Source organism: Nelusetta ayraudi, unplaced genomic scaffold (assembly GCF_046127955.1).
Source record: "Nelusetta ayraudi isolate G7.1 ecotype Tasmania unplaced genomic scaffold, CSIRO-AGI_Nayr_v1 ptg000034l, whole genome shotgun sequence".
Taxonomy (NCBI): domain Eukaryota; kingdom Metazoa; phylum Chordata; class Actinopteri; order Tetraodontiformes; family Monacanthidae; genus Nelusetta; species Nelusetta ayraudi.
This window is the reverse complement of record NW_027466084.1, coordinates 2,842,501-2,860,626: the sequence shown is the minus strand read 5'-3', so window position 1 is coordinate 2,860,626 and position 18,126 is coordinate 2,842,501. Positions and strand designations below refer to the sequence as shown.

The 18,126-nt window shown below is 48.3% G+C and overlaps 1 protein-coding gene across 12 annotated transcripts in view; it reads left to right on the top strand.

The window, feature by feature from the left end:
• rbfox1 (RNA binding fox-1 homolog 1) overlaps positions 1–18,126 on the top strand; it is a 183,334-nt gene that overhangs the window by 39,683 nt on the left and 125,525 nt on the right. For 5 of the 12 annotated variants that reach the window (XM_076032453.1, XM_076032461.1, XM_076032452.1 and 2 more), the window contains exon 1: positions 3,401–3,617. The exons of 2 other annotated variants lie outside the window; for them this stretch is intronic. In XM_076032453.1, the coding sequence (XP_075888568.1) occupies positions 3,522–3,617 (96 nt within the window). In that variant the 5' untranslated portion in view covers positions 3,401–3,521. Of the gene's footprint in view, positions 1–3,400; positions 3,618–18,126 lie in introns of those variants that run through there. 5 more of the 12 variants (XR_012927411.1, XM_076032460.1, XM_076032465.1 and 2 more) reach the window with 4 other exon arrangements.

Here is an 18,126-nt window from a genome sequence, read left to right as displayed (position 1 = left end):
TTTGCTGTAGACTATGTTGATGTTTTTTGGTAAGACATTCAAATCAATATTCAGAAGCTTTTTTTTTTTTAAAAAATATATAATTTACAAATCAAATCTCAATTGTTAGGTGGTTGATATTTGTGTTTGTGACACTTTACGGTTTGTCAGATTTGGAATTTACCTTTGTGTCTGTTCCTGAAAGGTCCTCTAACCCCGCTGTGGTTTGGCTGGGCAAAAGCTATTTCGGTGTCAAAGAAGAAAAAAAATAATATTTTGAGTGTAACGCACCACTCTTATCGCTCTAAAACACAAACAGAGGTCAGTCCCGAGATAAACCGTCCCACCAATCTCATCGTATCACTTTGAGCCGCGCAGCAGCTGACTACGGCTGGAAACTTGGAGATATCGAAAAAAGAAGGCAGAAAATTTCAGATTTTGGGGTTTGAAGCGACGCTCGATTGATTTTCTTTTTTCTTTTTAAACCCACAAAGTTGTATCATTGTGCCGTGTCCTTGTCGGTCAATGAGACTTTTGTACTGCCAGGAGAGTTTAAAGATGCCTCCCTGCAATGATCGTGTGAACAGTTGTCTAATGGTCGAGCCGGTGGAAGCTTCTCCTAATTGCGTTCGCGGGCTGCAGCGGCGGCAGCAGCAGCAGCAGCAGCAGCAGCAGCAGCAGCAGCAGCAGCGGTTCACTGCCGTTGTGTCATTGTTAGCTCGCAGGAAGACGCCCACTCAGTGGCCGGACGGCGCCGCGCGACATCTGGCCGCGGCCGCCCGCAGTCCAGCAGCTTTTAACCTTCATCGGCCCCCGAAAGGCGGTGGCGGTGTTAAAACGTGCCGCGAGCACCAGCGTTTCAAAGCAGACAAACAGACGCGACTCTTTAGAGTCGTAGCGTGTTTAAGCTGATGCGTTTTGGCAAATGTCGGTGAAAATAAATAAAGAAAAGAAAAACGTCACTGTGGGCTCAGAGAAAATCATAGTTGTTGGGAGAGAAGAGTTCTTCCATCGCAACTCTGGGCACCGCTGCATTGTGGAGGAGGAAACTCCTGCCTGCCTGCCTGGGTGCACCAACACCTATAGAGCTCTGCGTTGGTTGGTTTCTATATGCGTCTTGTGATGACTAAAACAAAAAATGTTGGGGGATGTCTATCTATCTATCTATCTATCTATCTATCTATCTATCTATCTATCTATCTATCTATCTACTGTATCTATCTATCTATCTATGTATTTATCCATCTATCTATCTATCTATCTATCTGTCTGTCTATCTGTCTATCTATCTATCTATCTGTCTATCTATCTGTCTATCTATCTATCTATCTATCTATCTATCTATCTATCTGTCTGTCTATCTATCCGTCTATCTATCTATCTATCAATCCGTCTATCTATCTACTGTATCTGTCTATCTGTCTATCAACACATATACATAAATACACACATATGTGTGTATATACTCACATATACATATCTGTATATACATGTGTTTATGTTAATATGTTTGTGTATGTACATATAAATATATATATATAAAACTTCAAACCTACACACAGACACACAGTTCAATTTGAAGCAACGGGGATAAAATATTCAATCCTTGTTACTGTACTCAGTCGCAGTTTTACGGTAACTGGACAGCGCAGATTCACTTCCAGGATGAAACGCGTCCATTCAGACACACTGGGCGGCTGGTGAGTGAAAACTGGCCCTCATCAGGTCTGTGTGCTGTGAACTGCCCGCCCGTTTTATCGCGAGCAATTATGTCAGTTTATTTTTGTATTCATAAAATTGAGCCCAGTGCCCAGACAAGCAGAAACATCCATCTCTCTCTCTCTTTCTTTCTTTCTTTCTCCCCTCTTCCCCACCTTTCAACCCTCACTGTGAACAGTTGAGTCGTCCCGTCGACAGAAGCGACGCGTCCGCTATTAAATTAGCCCGGGCGTGGGCAAACTGCGGCCCCGGGGGGCCATGTGCAAGCCTGCTTAGCTTTTTAATCCGGCCCGCCGAACTTGAAGTTGGAGAAATGATATTATTATTGAGTAAATGAAAAGTAGCTCTATTTCATCAATTTTATTTTCAGTGTTTTAAGAGTCATTTTTTTAATAAAGAGCTAAATACCACGGGGCTTCAAAGACACCGATTCTCACATCCACGCCGATCCCCTCCTGCTCCGGGCCCCCTCGGGCAAATTTCAGAACCCACTGAGGGTTGACTTGTGCCCACCAGTCCAGAAGTTAACCCACCCCTGAATCAGCGCCGTCAGTGGGCGCAAATGAGAGCGCGCCTCTTATTTACAGCGACCCCCCTTTTGACTCATGCGTCTCGCAGGAGGTGGAGCCCCATCCGTGTTTTCTAGTTTTGAAGATTTTTTTTTTTTTTTTTTTGGCGTAACCCCCCCCTTAAAAAAGAAAAGGAAAAAAAGTTGATGACGCCCGCCGAGAGAGGGACAGAGGGAGGCAGAGAAAGGTGGGAAGGGAAAGAGAGCAATAGCAATAGTGGAGGGAGGAGTGATGGAGGAGGTGGTGGGGGGGGGGTGGGGGGGGGACATTGTGGCTGCAGTCAGCATCCTCGATCGCCTCCAGTAACACATGTCAGAGAACTTCAATTCATCAAAAGAATGAGGGAGGGAGAGATCAGCATTTTTTTGCAAGAAACCGCGCGCGCGCGCGCACAGACGCACAAACGCGCGCGCGTGCGCGCGCGCACACACACGCACACACACACACAAGAAAACACACACGCAGGCGCACATTCACTCACTACCAAGCCGTCATGCACATACATACATACGTACATACATTGGGAGGAGCACGCGCGCGCAATTTTCTGCCTCCCTCACGCTCCAGCGATCGCAGCCGCACCGACTCCGGCTGGCTTGCCTCCGCGCGCGTGTGTGCGCGCGCGCGCACTGACTCAGACTCACTCTCTGAGTCACACACACACACACACACACACACACACACACACACACACTGCAGCAGGGCTCCCTCTCTCTCCCTCTCTCTCCCTCTCTCTCTCTCTCCCTCACTCTCACTCTCTCTCCCTCCCCGCGCGCTCCTCTCGCGCTCATCCCGCCTTCTTGCGAGCAGAAAACACTCGGGTGCTCCATCGTGCCGGGACCGGCTGCTGCTGCCGCTGCTGCTGCCGCTGCCTTCCTCTCGAGCTCCGTCTCTGACTCCCTCTCTCTCACTCTCTCTCTCTCTCTCTCCTCCTCTGAAACCCCTCGTTTTTTCCCCTCTTTATCCCCTTCTTTCTCTCTCTCCACCACCCCGCGACCACCCCCCCCCCCGTCCCCCTCCACCACCACCTCAGCAGCAGTCAGAGCAGTTTTTTTTTTCTGCTTTTCTTTTCTTTTCTAAAGAAAATCACACACAGTCGAGGGTCTTCGAGGTGGTGGGGCTTCTTTTCTCCTTTTTTTTTTTTTTTTTTTTTTTGATTGCGCGTGCGTGAGCGAGCGAGCGTGCTCGTCGGCCGAGTGGAGGAGGAGGAGGAGGAAGGAAGTAGGAAGGAAGGAAGGAAGGAAGGAAGGAAACATGCAGCATCCCGGAGGAACGTGCGTGGCGCTGCCCAGCGTGGACGCCTGTCCTCAGCTGTCCTGCGCCGCCCTCACCTTCATGTATTTACAGCAGGTGAGTGGCGCGTGTGCGAGTGCGTCCGGCGGCGCGAGCGACAGTCGGGATTGTCGGATGTGGATGTGCACTTGTGCCGTTGTGCGTCTCTCTCTCTCTCTCTCTCTCTCTCTCTCTCTCTCTCTCTCTCTCTCTCTCTCTCTCTCTCTCCCCCGCTGCTGCTGCTGCTGCTGCAGCTGGACGCGGGAAGTGGAGTGGAACGGGATAACCGCATGCTCCCCCTCCGTGCTCTAGCGGGGGCCAAAAGGGATGTTGGAGAGGGGGAGGGAGGGGGAGACAAGAAATAATAAATAAGTGAATGGAGGGGGTGTGGGGTATCGCGCGGCTCTTGTGAATGCACGGTGTCACTTTTGGGGGTCAGTTTCTCTTCCTCTTCCTTTCTTTCTTCCTTTGTGAGGAGCAGCGCCACTGATCCTTGTCCCGCTTGTCAACTGCTGCTGCTGCTGCTGCTGCGGCTGCTGCTGCGGCTGCTGCTCCATCCAGGATGGAAGCAGAGCAGGTGGAAGTCCACTTCCACTGGGGGTGGAGGTGGGGGTGGTTCAGTGACGTTGAAGACGCCTCTGAGCCTGGGGAAGCCGTGGTGTGTGTGTGTGTGTGTGTGTGTGTGTGTGTGTGTGTGTGTGTGTGTGTGTGTGTGTGTGTGTTGGGGTAGGCGGGATCACAGTCCAGTTCAATTGTCTGTTTGGTTGTGGGTGCAACCCTCCACCTCCACCTCCACCACCTCAATTTTATTATTATTATTGTTATTATTTTTGGCTTAGTTTGTTTTATGCGTATGTACCTACCTAGGTACGCGTGTGTGTTTGTGTGTGCGTTGTGTTTGTTTTTCACCTCATGTGTCATTTGCAGTTTATTTTTTATTCAACAGACACAGATGTGAGACATTGCTACAGGAGAAAAAAAAAAGACACAAAACAACACAATTTTAACAGGCCCTCGATTGTTGCTTTTTTTTTCTCTCTAAAGCTCCAAGTTCAGGATTTGGAGTTGTGTGTGTGTGTGTGTGTGAGAGAGAGTGTGTGTGTGTGTGTGTGTCGCTGCTCGGCGTTTGACAGCGGGTGAAAACGTCGTCAGGTTGACGTATCACCTCGTGCCAAGAGTCTCACACCTGGAGCACCGCGGCCTCGCTTGGGGAAATCTCCTCGCTTTTAATTGTCGTCCTTTCAAAATTTGCAATTCACTGTCACCGCTTCTAATTGCTCGGCCGTTTGTGTGTATTTGTGCGTGTAGGTTTTGCGGTTTAATTGGACCATAACGCTTGCTGTGTTGAGCATATTGTTAAAGAAAAAGAGAGAGAGAGAGAGAGAGAGAGAGAGAGAGAGAGAGACAGAGAGGCTTGCACTGAGCTCACTGGGCGTCTCTGGTGAGATATTTACATTAAATCTCCTCCCTTTATTTTGTCCACTTCTTCGCTTCCTCTTCCTGTTTGGTTTTCTAGGAACAAAAAAAAAAAAAAAAAAAAAAAGGTGTCTGCACCGTTTGCACCCTGCAGGCTGCTGCTGCTGCACAACACCGGCCTCCCCTTCCGAGATCATTATACATCTCACAGATCAATCACGGGCTGTTACGAGTCCCAGTAGATGGCGCTACACTGTTACACATCCATCAGCGTTGATTCCGTATACGAGGGGGCTGCGTGTTGCTCTGCTACGGCAGGGAAAGGAGGAGGGGGAGGTGGAGAGAGAGAGAGAGAGAGAGAGAGAGAGAGAGAGAGGTAGGAAAAAAAAAAAAAAAACAACTAAAAAACACCTGCACACAAAACAATGCCTGTTTGCATCTGCAGACCCGGGGCCCGGAGAGCACAGCCGGCGCGGCAGCACAGTGAATGAAATATGAACGCGTCGCTTTTATGTGCTGTGAAATGGCGAGTGCGACGGGGAAAAAAACAACAACTAAAAAAAAAAAACAACATCGCAAGACGGCTGCTTTGGCGCCTTTTGAAAACGGACGTCGAAAACGGAGTTCGGGGCTTTCGCAGAGGATTAAGGAAATGCTACACGGCAAGCTAACTAGCGACGCATAGCCGGGCTTAAAACAACAACAACCAAAAAAAAAAAAAACTGTCTCGTCAAGAGTGTGAAAAGTTGAGTTGATGAAAATTAATCACGTAACTATTAGCCAGTTGACTCAGTGAGGCCTTTTGAACTTGAATTGGAGTGGCAGCAGCAGCAGCAGCAGCAGCAGCAGCAGCAGCAGCAGGAGATTCAAAGGGTTCAGCAATAGATCTGGAGGGGGCCAGCAGGCATCCCTGGACTCGTGTGTGTGTGTGTGTGTGTGTGTGTGTGTGTGTGTGTGTGTGTGTGTGTGTGCGTGTGTGTGTGTGTTGTGCGGCACAGGGCCTTGTAGGCAGCGTGGGGAAGAAGATTTATGGAATTTGCCGTTGCAGTAATCGAGCCTGGGTGTGTTTCGAGCATGAATGAGAGTTTGTGCAGCGGGAAGTGACAGGCCGGCCGTGAAGGCGGCGGCGTCGCCGAGGAGCAGGAAGGGGGCTGCGCTTCCCCTCTGCTCCTCGCCGCTCGTCGGGTGACGCGCGCTAATGCACGCGGCGTTTTTCCTAATCGCGATCGCTTTACGGCCGACACGTCGGAGAAGCCGTCGCCGCGGTCAGCTCGGCCTCCGTCGCGTTTTTAATGCTTTCCCTAATTTACTTTCGCCGCCGCTTCGTTATCCCGCTCCTCAGACGTGCGCACGCCGCCCCCAACGGAGCCTCTTTTGGGACAAGCACAAAACCGCTCTGGGTTGTTGGTGTTGTTGTTGTTGTTGTTGTTGTTGGTGGTGGTGTCTATTGTCGTGCGTTCCCACATACTGCAGACTTGTAGCCTTTTCACTGGGATTTTCCAGCCCTTTGCTGCGGGTGCACTCATGCAAGGCATTTCAATTTAATGCAGTGAGTTGCTGAGAGTGGATTAGACTTTTTTGTTTTGCGTGTTTCTTTGCTTTTCGCCGGGTTTTAGTCGTCGTGGCTGACTGGGAACTGTACTCGGTCCAAACCCACGTTTTGCATCCGGTCGTTGTCGGGTTTTTTTTTTTTTTCTAGAGCTCAGCCGGTGCAGATTCCTCAGTATCTTCAAACTGCAGCGGGTTGTTTTATTTTGTAAACTAGCTGTTAAATTGATTTGTTTATAAAAATAAATAAATAAAAAAAAAAGTAACAAAAAGACTTTTCAGCGTTGAGTCCCAGGCTGTGATTATTTCATGGATTTCCTTCATGAGCTGCTCTTGCTGCGATGGTGCCTCTTGGTTGCCGTGTGAGGCATTTTTTTTGGACTAAAGCTGCGTCACTCATCAACGCTGCAGCCATTCCACGCTCCGACGCCCAGCTCTTTGGTTTCGCTGCTGCCAGTCACATTTGGATTAGCTTCACAAAATGTTGGAGAAAAAAAAAAAAAAAACGCGGCAGGTGAAAAAAAACGGGAAATTCAAATGACAGCGCCGTGATTTTTATTATCCAGTGGCCACTTGAGGTACTGCAACCAAAAAAAATCCCGCACGGGCCATGAAGCATTTTTCCCCAAGGCACCACCATACAAAAATAAAGGCCTGGAAAACAGCTGACTGGACGCCTCCAACCTGAGTCGCGGTTCATAACAAATCTTTCTACTGTAGATTTTTAAGTCATGCACTTTAAATATTCCTAAAAACATCATAAAGGCCATAAAGTCGCCAGAAAACAGTTTATTCAGCGTGACATCACGGCGCCGTACGTGCTGCTGTGTGTCGGCTCGTTCTGATTGGCTGATGCATCCCGATGTGTCAGGCGTGCCAGAGAGGCATGACAGGAAGTGACACTACTGCGCTAAATGCTCCACGTAATGAGGAAAGCGGCCAAAACTTGCTGGTTCAGCAACCATTGAAATGAATGGGTCGCCATATTTGATTCTGGGAACTTAACTTGGACTTGAAGGGGCGGAGAAGTCAGCAACGTCGTCGTGAAAGACAAAACCCAAACTGAAGCAGTGGGGACGGAGAAGTCAGGGAGACGGCGAAATTTCAAAACCGCTCGTTTTAATTGTGCCTCCAAAGCTTTGGTTGGTGCTGCCAAACTGGCAACAAGGTGACAGCGGCAGGTGGGATCGGCGCTCGGTACCTTTGGGCTGACACCGTGGCAATGTTTTGGGGTTTTTGTTTGTTTTAATTCGAGAACAAAATCAACATGAAACGCCACGTTAAACGGGAAACTCCAATTAAACACCTCCATGTGTCAAGAGCTCCCTTCCTGTACTCTGATCCTCCGCAGTACAATAATAATCACCGGCACCGCCTATTGTTTCAGCTCAACAAAAAGGCTGTGGATTCTGCTGGTGAGGTTGGGTTGCGACGAGTGAGGGAAACTTTTCGCAGTCGGCTCTCCGTTCTGTTTGCGCGTCTATTATATCTAGACGCTTTCGTTGTGTGTAGATTTTTGCGCAGGTTGTGCAGGATTGTGGCATCACAGTAGTTGTCCACTGTGGGCCACAACACACACACACACACAGACACAAAAACAAAAGGCTTTAATGCTAAACACAGAAATCACCCGTCAGGAGATGACGAGAAATGAAGTCGGTCCTTTTTTCCCCACCAAGCATCTGGATTTTTAAAAGATGAAGTTGTGCCCAATGTTAAAGAAATAGCGCATTGTGAACAGTTGTAAGAATGACTCCCTGTCTACTGATGTCCTTCTTCTCATGTCTCACATCTTCCTTATAAACAGTTGTGGTGTTTGGGGAAAGCCCCCGATCGGATCCATGTTCTGGCCTGCAGTAGGTGGCACGACATGGCTGCCATGTTATGTTCTTTTGTATCCAAAAAACAAGTATTGAGTTACAAGTATAGAGTAATATACTGTATTTTTTTTCCCATTACTTTATCCAGCTAAAATCCTACATGTGGGTTTTTCCTTTTTTGCAATTCCATTTAAGACAGAGCGTCTCACGTTAGGCCTCTTAGCCAATCACGCCCTTGTATGGAGTCAGATTCCTCTCCTCTCTCCTCCTCCTCCTCCTCCTCCTCCTCCTCTCGCCTCCACTCGGCCGACCCGTCGTCGGACAGTGTGACCTGGCACCCAAGGCTGGACATTCCCTGGCCAGACGACAGGAGGTAACTCACAGTTGTCCGAGGAGCAGCGAGGCTGCTCACTGGTCTCTGGTGGCTCCGCTTGGCTTTATTTTAGTTGGCCCAATGTCTCACGGGACGGGACGGGACGGGATGGAAGCCTGTCGGTATTTTATCATTAGGAGTTGTGATTATTTTCATTTTTTTTTTTTTTTTTTTAGATGACCATTGAAAATATAAAAGGGTGAAAAAAAAAGAGCAAGCATTTTAATTAATAGCGTAATGTGATGCGCGAGCGAAGCCCAAAACTTTGGCTGCTCGCAGTGGAAGGGGCAGCGATGGAGGAGACGACAGTGCGTCAGCGCCGGCGGAGGGCTCTGCGGCAGGGACGCTGAGGCATCAAGGCTGTCATTACTTCCTGTTGGCCACACATCCGCGCTAGTAAACCCTTCCCCCCGCCTCCCCTGCAAAATATTTTACTGGATGCAGTAACGTGTTTGTCGGCGTTCCATTGTGGAAAAAAAGCCGGGACCGGAATCACATCTTTCCAGATAAAAAAAAGTGCAAAATAAATAAAATAAAAAACAGCAATAAACACGCAACCTATATGGTTTCCTGCCAAGTTCCTCAGATGTTAATTGCAAATCTAAGCCCGGCATAAAACCGCATTTCTACCGGTATTTTGGTATTTTATAATTAAACTGAGGATATTGTCAAAGCGAGATGGACACGAGCATCAAACGTCCTCTCTTTTCCTCACATTCCCACCAAAAAAGGCCTAATTAATTACATTAATTAACCTTTTTGCAAAATAAGCGCAGAAAAAAAGGAAATGAATGAGATTGCGATAATTAAACTACAGCTGGACGAAAAAAAAAAAAACAACCAAAAGACAACTGCCGAAAAACGTTCTCGCAGACGCGCAAACTAAACAAAGGCTGCGCGGTAAACAACACATTATTAGCCCCCGTCCTGTCATTGGCCCGCGTCGGACGCGTTCAGCCGGGACGTATGGATTCAGGCGTCTGCCGTCGTGACTTTTTCATGACCCAGATTCTTATTTATTTATTTCCCCCCTCTGCGTCGCGCCGGCGTTGGGCCTCGCTCGTTCGCTGGCTGGCGCAGGCGCCGCTGTCACGGCGGCGTGTAAGCAGGGTGGGGGGGGGGCTTGGGGTGGGGTTGGGTGGAGGAGGCGGGGGGAGGCGGGGGAGGGGGAGTTTGGTCGGGAAATGGAAGTGTGACTGAGCAAAAGCCCGAAGCGGAGGAATAATTTAACGGCACTCCGGGATGAAAGAGCTAAATGACGAGCAGAGAAAATGGCTTCTGCAATCTGACAATTTGTCATTAAGCAACTTTCCTCCATTAGTCTCATTCCTTTATCCACCTCTTTCATCTCGGGCGACACGCTGTGAGAGCCTCTGTGTGCGCGTGTGCGTGTGTGTGTGTGTGTGTCTGAGGGACAGAAAGAGAGAGAGAGAGAGAGAGAGAGCGAGAGAGCGAGCGACAGACAGAAAAAGAAAGGAGGAAAGAGAGGATGCTTTGTTTTCAGATTGCACTGTTTGAGTATTCCAGATTCTGCTAATGTGTTGGCATGTTGTGCCAGAGCATCGCTGTGTGTATGCGCGCGTGTGTGTGTGTGTGTGTGTGTGTGTGTGCGTGTGCGTGTGCGTGCGCGCTCCTCGCCTGCATTGGGAATCTGGGTCTTTGAAGCTATATATAGACGAGCCATGTAAGACATTTTGAATACATCTGAAGGCATTTGGGGATTCCGTGTGTGTGCGAGCGCTCCCAGAAAGACCAGCCAATGTTTTGAGGTCTGTTTTCATCCACTTATTCATCTGAACACATACATGATCCTTCCCCCCCCCCCCCCCCCCCAACCACACTACACACACACACACACACACCAACCCCCCATCTGCTCCTCCTCTCTCTTTCCAAACGGCCCGACAGTCGTACCGGAAGAAGTGTGCAAAAAAGAAAAGGGATGGATTCATCATGGACGTGCAGTTGATGCGGTCAATTATTAATGACGTGCACAATGCTGCGTGTCTCCTTGTGTGTGTGTGTGTGTGTGTGTGTGTGTGTGTGTGTGTGCGTGCGTGCAGATGTTTTAGTGGTTGATGTTTTTCAGCCGACGGCCCAAAATGTCTGCTTCCTAAAGTGCATCGCAGCTCCTCCTCCTCCTCCTCCTCCTCCTCCTCCTCCTCCTTCTTCTTCTTCTTCTTCTTCTTCTTCTTCTTCTTCTTCTTCTTCTTCTTCTTCTTCTTCTTCTTCCTCTTCTTCTAAAACATTATTGTCATATGTATTATCGCTGACATCGTCACGGGCGTCATAATGGAAGAGACATTCTTTGCTGACTGGAGATCTGCAATTCAAATAATGACGTCACAGGTTGCAAAAGAAACAACTGGCATTTTCAAATAATTCAACAGAGGTGCGAAGCAATGAAGTAGAAATACTTTGCTCATTGCACTTAAGCAGATTTGCGTCTTAAGATAGCTGTACTTTTCTTGAGCATCTCTTTTTCTGACAACTTTGCAACTTTGCTCCCTACATTTGTACACCAATACCTGTACTTCCGACCCGTCACATTGGAAAAACATCCTTGTTACTTTTTTTAAAAAAATGTTTTCAAAAGATACAAATTCTATTTGGATGAAAAAGAAAAAAAAAAAATGTTTCGATGATGAAATGATGATGATCCAGATGCTCATCAACACCACTGGTCAGTTCACTCCAGATCACTCTGTCACAACTTCGCAATTAATTGTTTCATTAATTGGAAGGGGAAAAAAAAAAGTTTTTACTTAAGTACATTTCAGAACCTGTACTTTATTTCTTTTACATGAGTGAAGGAGTTAAATCAGTACTTTTACTTTTGCCAGAGTGATTTATTTTTTTTTAAAACAAGCATACTTTTATTGGAAGGTCCAGTGTGTAAGATTTGGCTTGATTTATGATTTTTATATTGGTAAAAGCTGAACATACTGCCCGTGAACACATTAATGAAAGTGTATAATCACAGTAAAATAAAAGTCATTTGGTTTTCCTACCTTCAGAACAGTTTTCACATATATAAGAATATACATAGAGAGATAACGCCTTTCGGCACCACCATAATGCGTAAGCTACTTGACTTGACAGTGAACTACATATGAAACGCACTGTCAGGTGGGCCTTCTTCAAGATTTTACACACTGGACCTTCTAAGTACATAATGTGAGTACTTTTGCCACCTCTGGAATTGAAAAAAATGTTTTTTTTTTTATGTGCGCTATGTGTGTACATGTCGTTATACAAAACTGAATATGACATTCTTCATATTAGAACTTTGCAGTCGATGAACTCTTTCCAGTGATGTGTGTGTGTGTGTGTGTGTGTGTGTGTGTGGTACACACGAGGCTGTGACGCCAAACGACGGCCAGGGATGAAACATCTCACGCCGACTCCGACCACACCCAAACGTGTCCCGCGTGCCGGCGTTTTTCGGACACGTGGGTATAGTGCGAGTGGGGGGTGGGGGTCCTACAGTCTGTCTGACAGCTCGGCCTACCCGAGAGTTTTTATCCGCGTCCGCCCGCTGCAGCAGCGTCGCTGTCTGGCTCTTTCTTTTTTTTTTTTTTTTTTTTTATTGCCGGCCTCTGGTTTCATATCAGAACTTGTCTATTTTTATATCCCAGACAACAACGAGGGATGTTGTTGTGATTTGTCATCAGCTCTGCTGGAGGGGAGGGAGACGGGGGGGGGGGGGGGGGGGGTGTCACTCTTCTTCTGCCACATCCCGGATGCAGTAAAAAAAAAAAAACACAAAAAAACCAAAACGATTTTAATGCTTTAAAAACAAACAACTAAAAACAAACAAAACAAACGGCGCTGGCTGCATTTAAGCGCCGCGTTGCCATTTAGTTCTCAGCTGCTTCGTTTGGATCCATTTCACTTTGTGGACGTGTTGGACGCGGCACTTGAACCCATTAGAAGCTGGAATAACAGAACTAACAACAATGGCCCGAGCTTTACGCACAGGAGCGAAATAAAAACCAGCTTCAAAGTGCCGTGTTTGTTTTTTTGGTTTTTGTTTTTTTTTTTTCCAGGCTGGGTGTGGTAGAGGGGGGGGGGGGGGTTATCTTGTTATGAATCATTAAGCTTTTTACATGTAATGATGGATGTGTGGGTGACGAGCCCATCTAAAAAAAAAAAGAAAAGAAAAATAGTGGCCCACCTGCCAAAACAACACTTGGGCAGCCATAACTCATGGCGAAGATGGGAGAGGCATAGCGGGGGGGGGGGGGGGTTAGGGGCGATGAACATCTTTAACGGCCGGCCAGGGGGCGCTAAATGCGGCGCGGTTTGCTGAGGCCTTGTGTGTGTGTGTGTGTGTGTGTGTGTATGTGTGTGTGTGTGTGTGTGTGTGTGTTCCAGCTCCACCGGCAGCTGTTGTCTGTTTGTACAGAGGCCCAGTTCCTGCGTTTGAGCCAAAGGTGCAGCAGCAGCCGCCGCAGCAGCAGCAGCAGCAGCAGCTATAGGCCCCTCCCCTTACGTGTCCTCTTCCTGTCTCTCCCTCCGCTCGCCACGGCACCATTTCCTCCCTCCGCTTGTTGTCGTCGTCGGAACCCAGTTTGTTTGTGTTAAAACTTCCACTCTCTTATTTTCAGTTTTGACTTTTACATTTGTCAGTTTCTCCACGTATGGCAGACGTGCAAAAGAATCAAACGATGACGACGCATGGGATTGAAAAAAAAACAAACTGTGAGTCTGCAGTTTAGGTCTTTAATATGTTCGGTTCTTTTTCCATTCAGTAGAGGATGAGGATGCATAATCCCGCCAGTTAATGACATGAAGATGGCGTGTGCTCTTCCTCATATCCTATTGTCCCTTCACACCACACGCAAACTCGCTTTTGTTTGTGCCATTTATGTTGAGGTCGAGGTAAACTTTGCAAAGTCGGACTTCTCCACCTCCGATGTTTCACCAAATTTCCAAATTTGCTTTTTTTTTTTTTTGTTTAATTTGTCAATTTCTCCACATAGCAGACGTGCAAATGAATCTGAATGATGTTTCTCACTATCCCGAGGTGGAGATAAAAACGAGACGTTTCTGACGTGAGTGAGAGCCGTAAAGTCAGAGGCATGACAACAAAAAGACAAAAGGCAGAGACGTCCTAACACTGCGGAGTCGTCGATGAATTAAACGCCCTGCAAATAAATGAGACAGTGGCCGATGTTTGAGTGAAATCAATGAGAGTTCGCAGTGTGACTCTGTCAGAGGGAGCAACTAAAAGGTTGCAGTTGCAGACATAAGGCTAAAAATAAATTCTGGATTAGATTAGATAGATTGGAAGCTGTCGGAGTAAAACCAGAGCTTCCACTCCTCCACCAGCTTCACCCGAGTTTCAGCTGCGGAAGACTTCTTTTTCTTTTTTTTTCTCCTTTTTTTTTTTTTTTAGGTTATATCGCACGGGGGAATCTGCGTGAAAAAGCGTGGAAAATGTTGAAACGCGGGCGTAAAATGAAGCTTGAGGAGGGAGTGAAGAGAAAAGCTGCTCTGTGAAATCAAGCTTTTCATGAATTTGTATGTAAAAATGAACGTGAAGGCCACACACAATTGAGAATTTGAGTATAAGGCCGAGAGGGAGAAAGATTCGTGGTTCTTTCTGATCAGGTCACTAACATTGTAGATGAGTGAAAATAGTCCATGGCGGCTTCGGCGTCCAATCAGCGAGGAGGCAGCACACACCATCCTGAGGATGGATCTCCAAGGCCTTGTTCAGACTGCCGGCCAAAATCCGATTTTTCAGGCCAATCCAGATTGACGCCGGATTGCTCTTTTGTAGTCTGAACGGTCACAAACCACGTGAAATCCGTTTTTGCAAGACCTGTCAGATGGGCCAATGATGTGGCCCCGGTCTGAACAGAGCCTGAAAGCATTTGGACGCTTGCTGAAAAACAGTGTTGGACAGTTGGCCGTGGATTTGGGAAGGAATCTGATTTGAATCCAATTTGCCGATTTATCTGCCCACGTCGGACCACGCGCTAACGTCTCGGCTGGATTGGCCCTTCGTCAGAGCGTGAACGCAAAGGAAAATGGCAGGATAGAAGCTTTGTGTTTTTTTTCCCATGGTGGCTGTGTGTTGCTTTAAATGTAATAACGTAAAACTGCTTCCCAGTCGTCGATCCTGGACGTCTGCGAAAACGCACGAGTGTCCCAAGAATAGAAGAAGAAAAATAGCCCCAGTTTAATAAGTGCAGAGTTTACATCCGTCCCGAGTGTGTGTGTGTGTGTGTGTGTGTGTGTGTGTGTGTGTGTGTGTGCGTGCGCGCTCTCTTTTGGCCGGAATTTTGACGCAGTGCAACAGCGCGTGCCGGCGGGGCGTCCTCCCCCCCTCCCCCCTCCTCCCCCTCCTCCCTCTCCCTCTCGCTTCCTTCCGTCGCTCCTCTAGTTTGCTTCCGCGTGTCCCCCCCCTCCCCCCCATTTTCCCCCCCTTGTATTTTGATGTAACAACGAGGTGAAGGGCTTTTCCATCATGTACCCCCCCACTACCCCCCCCCCCCATCCTCCCACACCCGCCCTCCCCCACTATTCAACGCAGCATGCCAGCCGCTTCAGGAACAAGTGGCTTTTCAACCAGTCTCCTCGCCGCAAATGGGCTGTGCGTGCACGTGCACGTGCACGTGCGTGCCTGCGTGCCTGTGTGTGTGTGTGTGTGTGTGTGTGTGCTTTTCACGGAGCGCCGTGTTGTTGCAGGGGGAAAGTGAGCCCTTGTTGAGAGGCGGCTCTTGTTCAGAGAGCGGATTAAAAGTGCTGCTGTCAGACCTGTGGAGAGACGGGGGGGGGGGTTTGGGGGGGTGATAGGGGGGAGGGGGAGGGGTTCAGACGGAGCGATAGTGTCTCTTACAGGTAGTGAAGGAAGCTGCGTGTCTGTTTGCTAAAAAAATAAAAAAAAAAACAACACACACACATTGCGCAATTATTTTTATCCGTTCATTGGCCGTCATCCTTGCTGCTCGCCTCTAGAGGGGGTGAGGGCAGCAGTCCCACGATCAAATGACCGTCGCGTGTCTCGTGTATTCATTCGTTGGCGTTTCAGAAAACGGAAAATCTGCACAATGCAAGCGTCACCGTACGGTCGCGACTTCAAACGAGCTCCCGTACGGTGTCGCTGCGCAACACGTTTAAAGGTACACTCGGTCAAATCCCGCCATCTAGTGGTCAGATTTTAGATTGCGGCCCTTCGTCACTATCCCTACCTCTCCCGAGCTTGCCAGTGAGCCACGGCGGCCCTGTGCACCCAAACCTGGATACGCCCTGAATACAAAAAACGCGCTGGATTGTCCACACCAGGCTTCCTTAGAAAGACGGCAGCTCGCTATCTTTTGCGGTTCAGCGCGAGTGGGGTTATGACGCAAAGCTGTGTTTTAGAAATATTTGCGTTTCCTCTCGCAATTTGAAAGCATTCAACGTGCGTAGCGATGGCCTCATGTTGCACACCTGATATCCCTTCTCTGAAATCACAGTCAATTAGACCGTCAAGGTAACAGCTAACAAAGCCATCCCATAATGTGTTCAGCGCACCCTGACTGATTTTCCTGCACTGGTAGCATTACACTAGATGACTTCACGGAGCTGCTTATGATGGAGCTCAGTGCAGAAGTGAGTCGGTGGCCCTCGGCTGTAAATTCCAAATGTTTAGAAAGGGACAAAAGAATGAGATCTATACCCCTTTGTGACATCACAAAGAGCTGATTCACAGAAGAAGTCTGCAATTGAAGTATTTAATATCTCAGTTATTTTTTTTGTCACTCTGTGTGAGTTGAAGATGCATCGTCCGTCTCTATTTTGTTTGTTGTGTTTTTTTTTTTCTTTCCTCCGCCAGTTAATGAGATGAAGCCGGTGTGTGTGTGTGTGTGTGTGTGTGTGTGTGTGTGTGTGCGTGCGGCACTCTTGCTCAGGGAAATCTGAAATTGCGCGTCGACCGCCCACCCCGCCCGCCCCGCGCCCGTATTTTATGACAGATGCATTCCCTGCAAATGAAATTGTGTGTACATCTCGCGGACACGGCTGAGCGACTGTGTGTGACCTGCGCCGAGGTGCTGTGTCATTTGCTGAAACGCCGCACATGCCCATTTCTTCTCTCTTTCTCGCTCTCTCACACACACACACACACACACACACACACACACACACGCTCGCACACGCTCGCACGCGCGCGCGTGTTCGTGTAACGACGCGGCGGCGCTGCACGGATGAATGGAGTAGAAGATGGGAAGAGAGGGAGCGGGTGGGGGACGAGAGAGCAGCGAAGGGAGAGGATGAAGAAAGCGGATTAGAAGAGAGAACAGAGAAGTAGGCCAACGGCAAAGCAACTTCCGTCCCCTCGTCTTTTTTTCCAAAACGCCTTTTTTTTTTTTTTTCCCCCGTGCCTTTTCATCTCCCGCGACGTTGCAGGTTTGTTATCGTGCCCCCCCCCACCCCCACCCCCTGAACGACTCAGAGGGAGGGGGTGTGGGGGGGGGGAACCAACCCGCGACGTGCCCTCGATTGAGAGCCTTCGGTCCGGGAACGATTCTGCAGAGTCAAAGCGAAAGGGCGACATTCAGCCGTGGTGCGTAGCGTGCGTCGTCCGGGAAGCGATGCTAACCGTGCGTTAGCTAGCAACCAAACTAGAGTCGGGGCCGGCAAGGCCTCCTCCGCTTACGCCGAACTACACACGCACGCGTATCCTGTGACTGGAATAAGAAGCCCTGAGAACCTCGAAGACTGAACTCACGATGTTCCAAGGGGAATATAAAAGTTTTAGTTGCCGAATCATCGTCAGTTTTTCATGGAAACGTTTTCAATTGCTTGATAACTCAACAGTTTAATGGTTTGGTTTCGTCATCGTCTCGTCGGTCTCTCGTGCGAGTCGGCGACAACGCGCAGTTCACTGGACCAGTTTGGACGAGAGTTTAAGCTCCACTGTGCTTTTGGTGGACGTATTCAAACTTTGCCGGGGGAATCTCGTGCAATTTCCTTTATTTGTAAGTTTTAACAGCGCCAGTGGCCTCAACTTCTTGCTCTTAATCGTGATTTCTAATGCTCCAGAAAGAAAGCGTTGCTTGTTGAAGGCGATGCAATGCGTTGGTGTGATTCTGCATGGATTCTTGCGCCGTACTGAGGATATCATGACGTGTATTCATTTAGGGTGGACAACCTTGGACGCCGCTGATGGCCTAGGCGTGAGATGCATAGCCCACCTCTGATGTAAACCAACCGTCTGCAAGTCTTCCATTCAGTCGTATAGCTTTTCTTTTTTTTTGTTGTAGCGCAGTTGCTTAATTTAGTTTTTCTGGTTTTAATAGAAAGACACACACGCACACGCACACACACACACACATACACACACACACTAAACGTGTTCAAACCTATTTGGTTTTACAAACTTTACATCTTAAAGAGAAACCGGATCAATGCAGCAATTGTAAAGGGATTGTGTTGT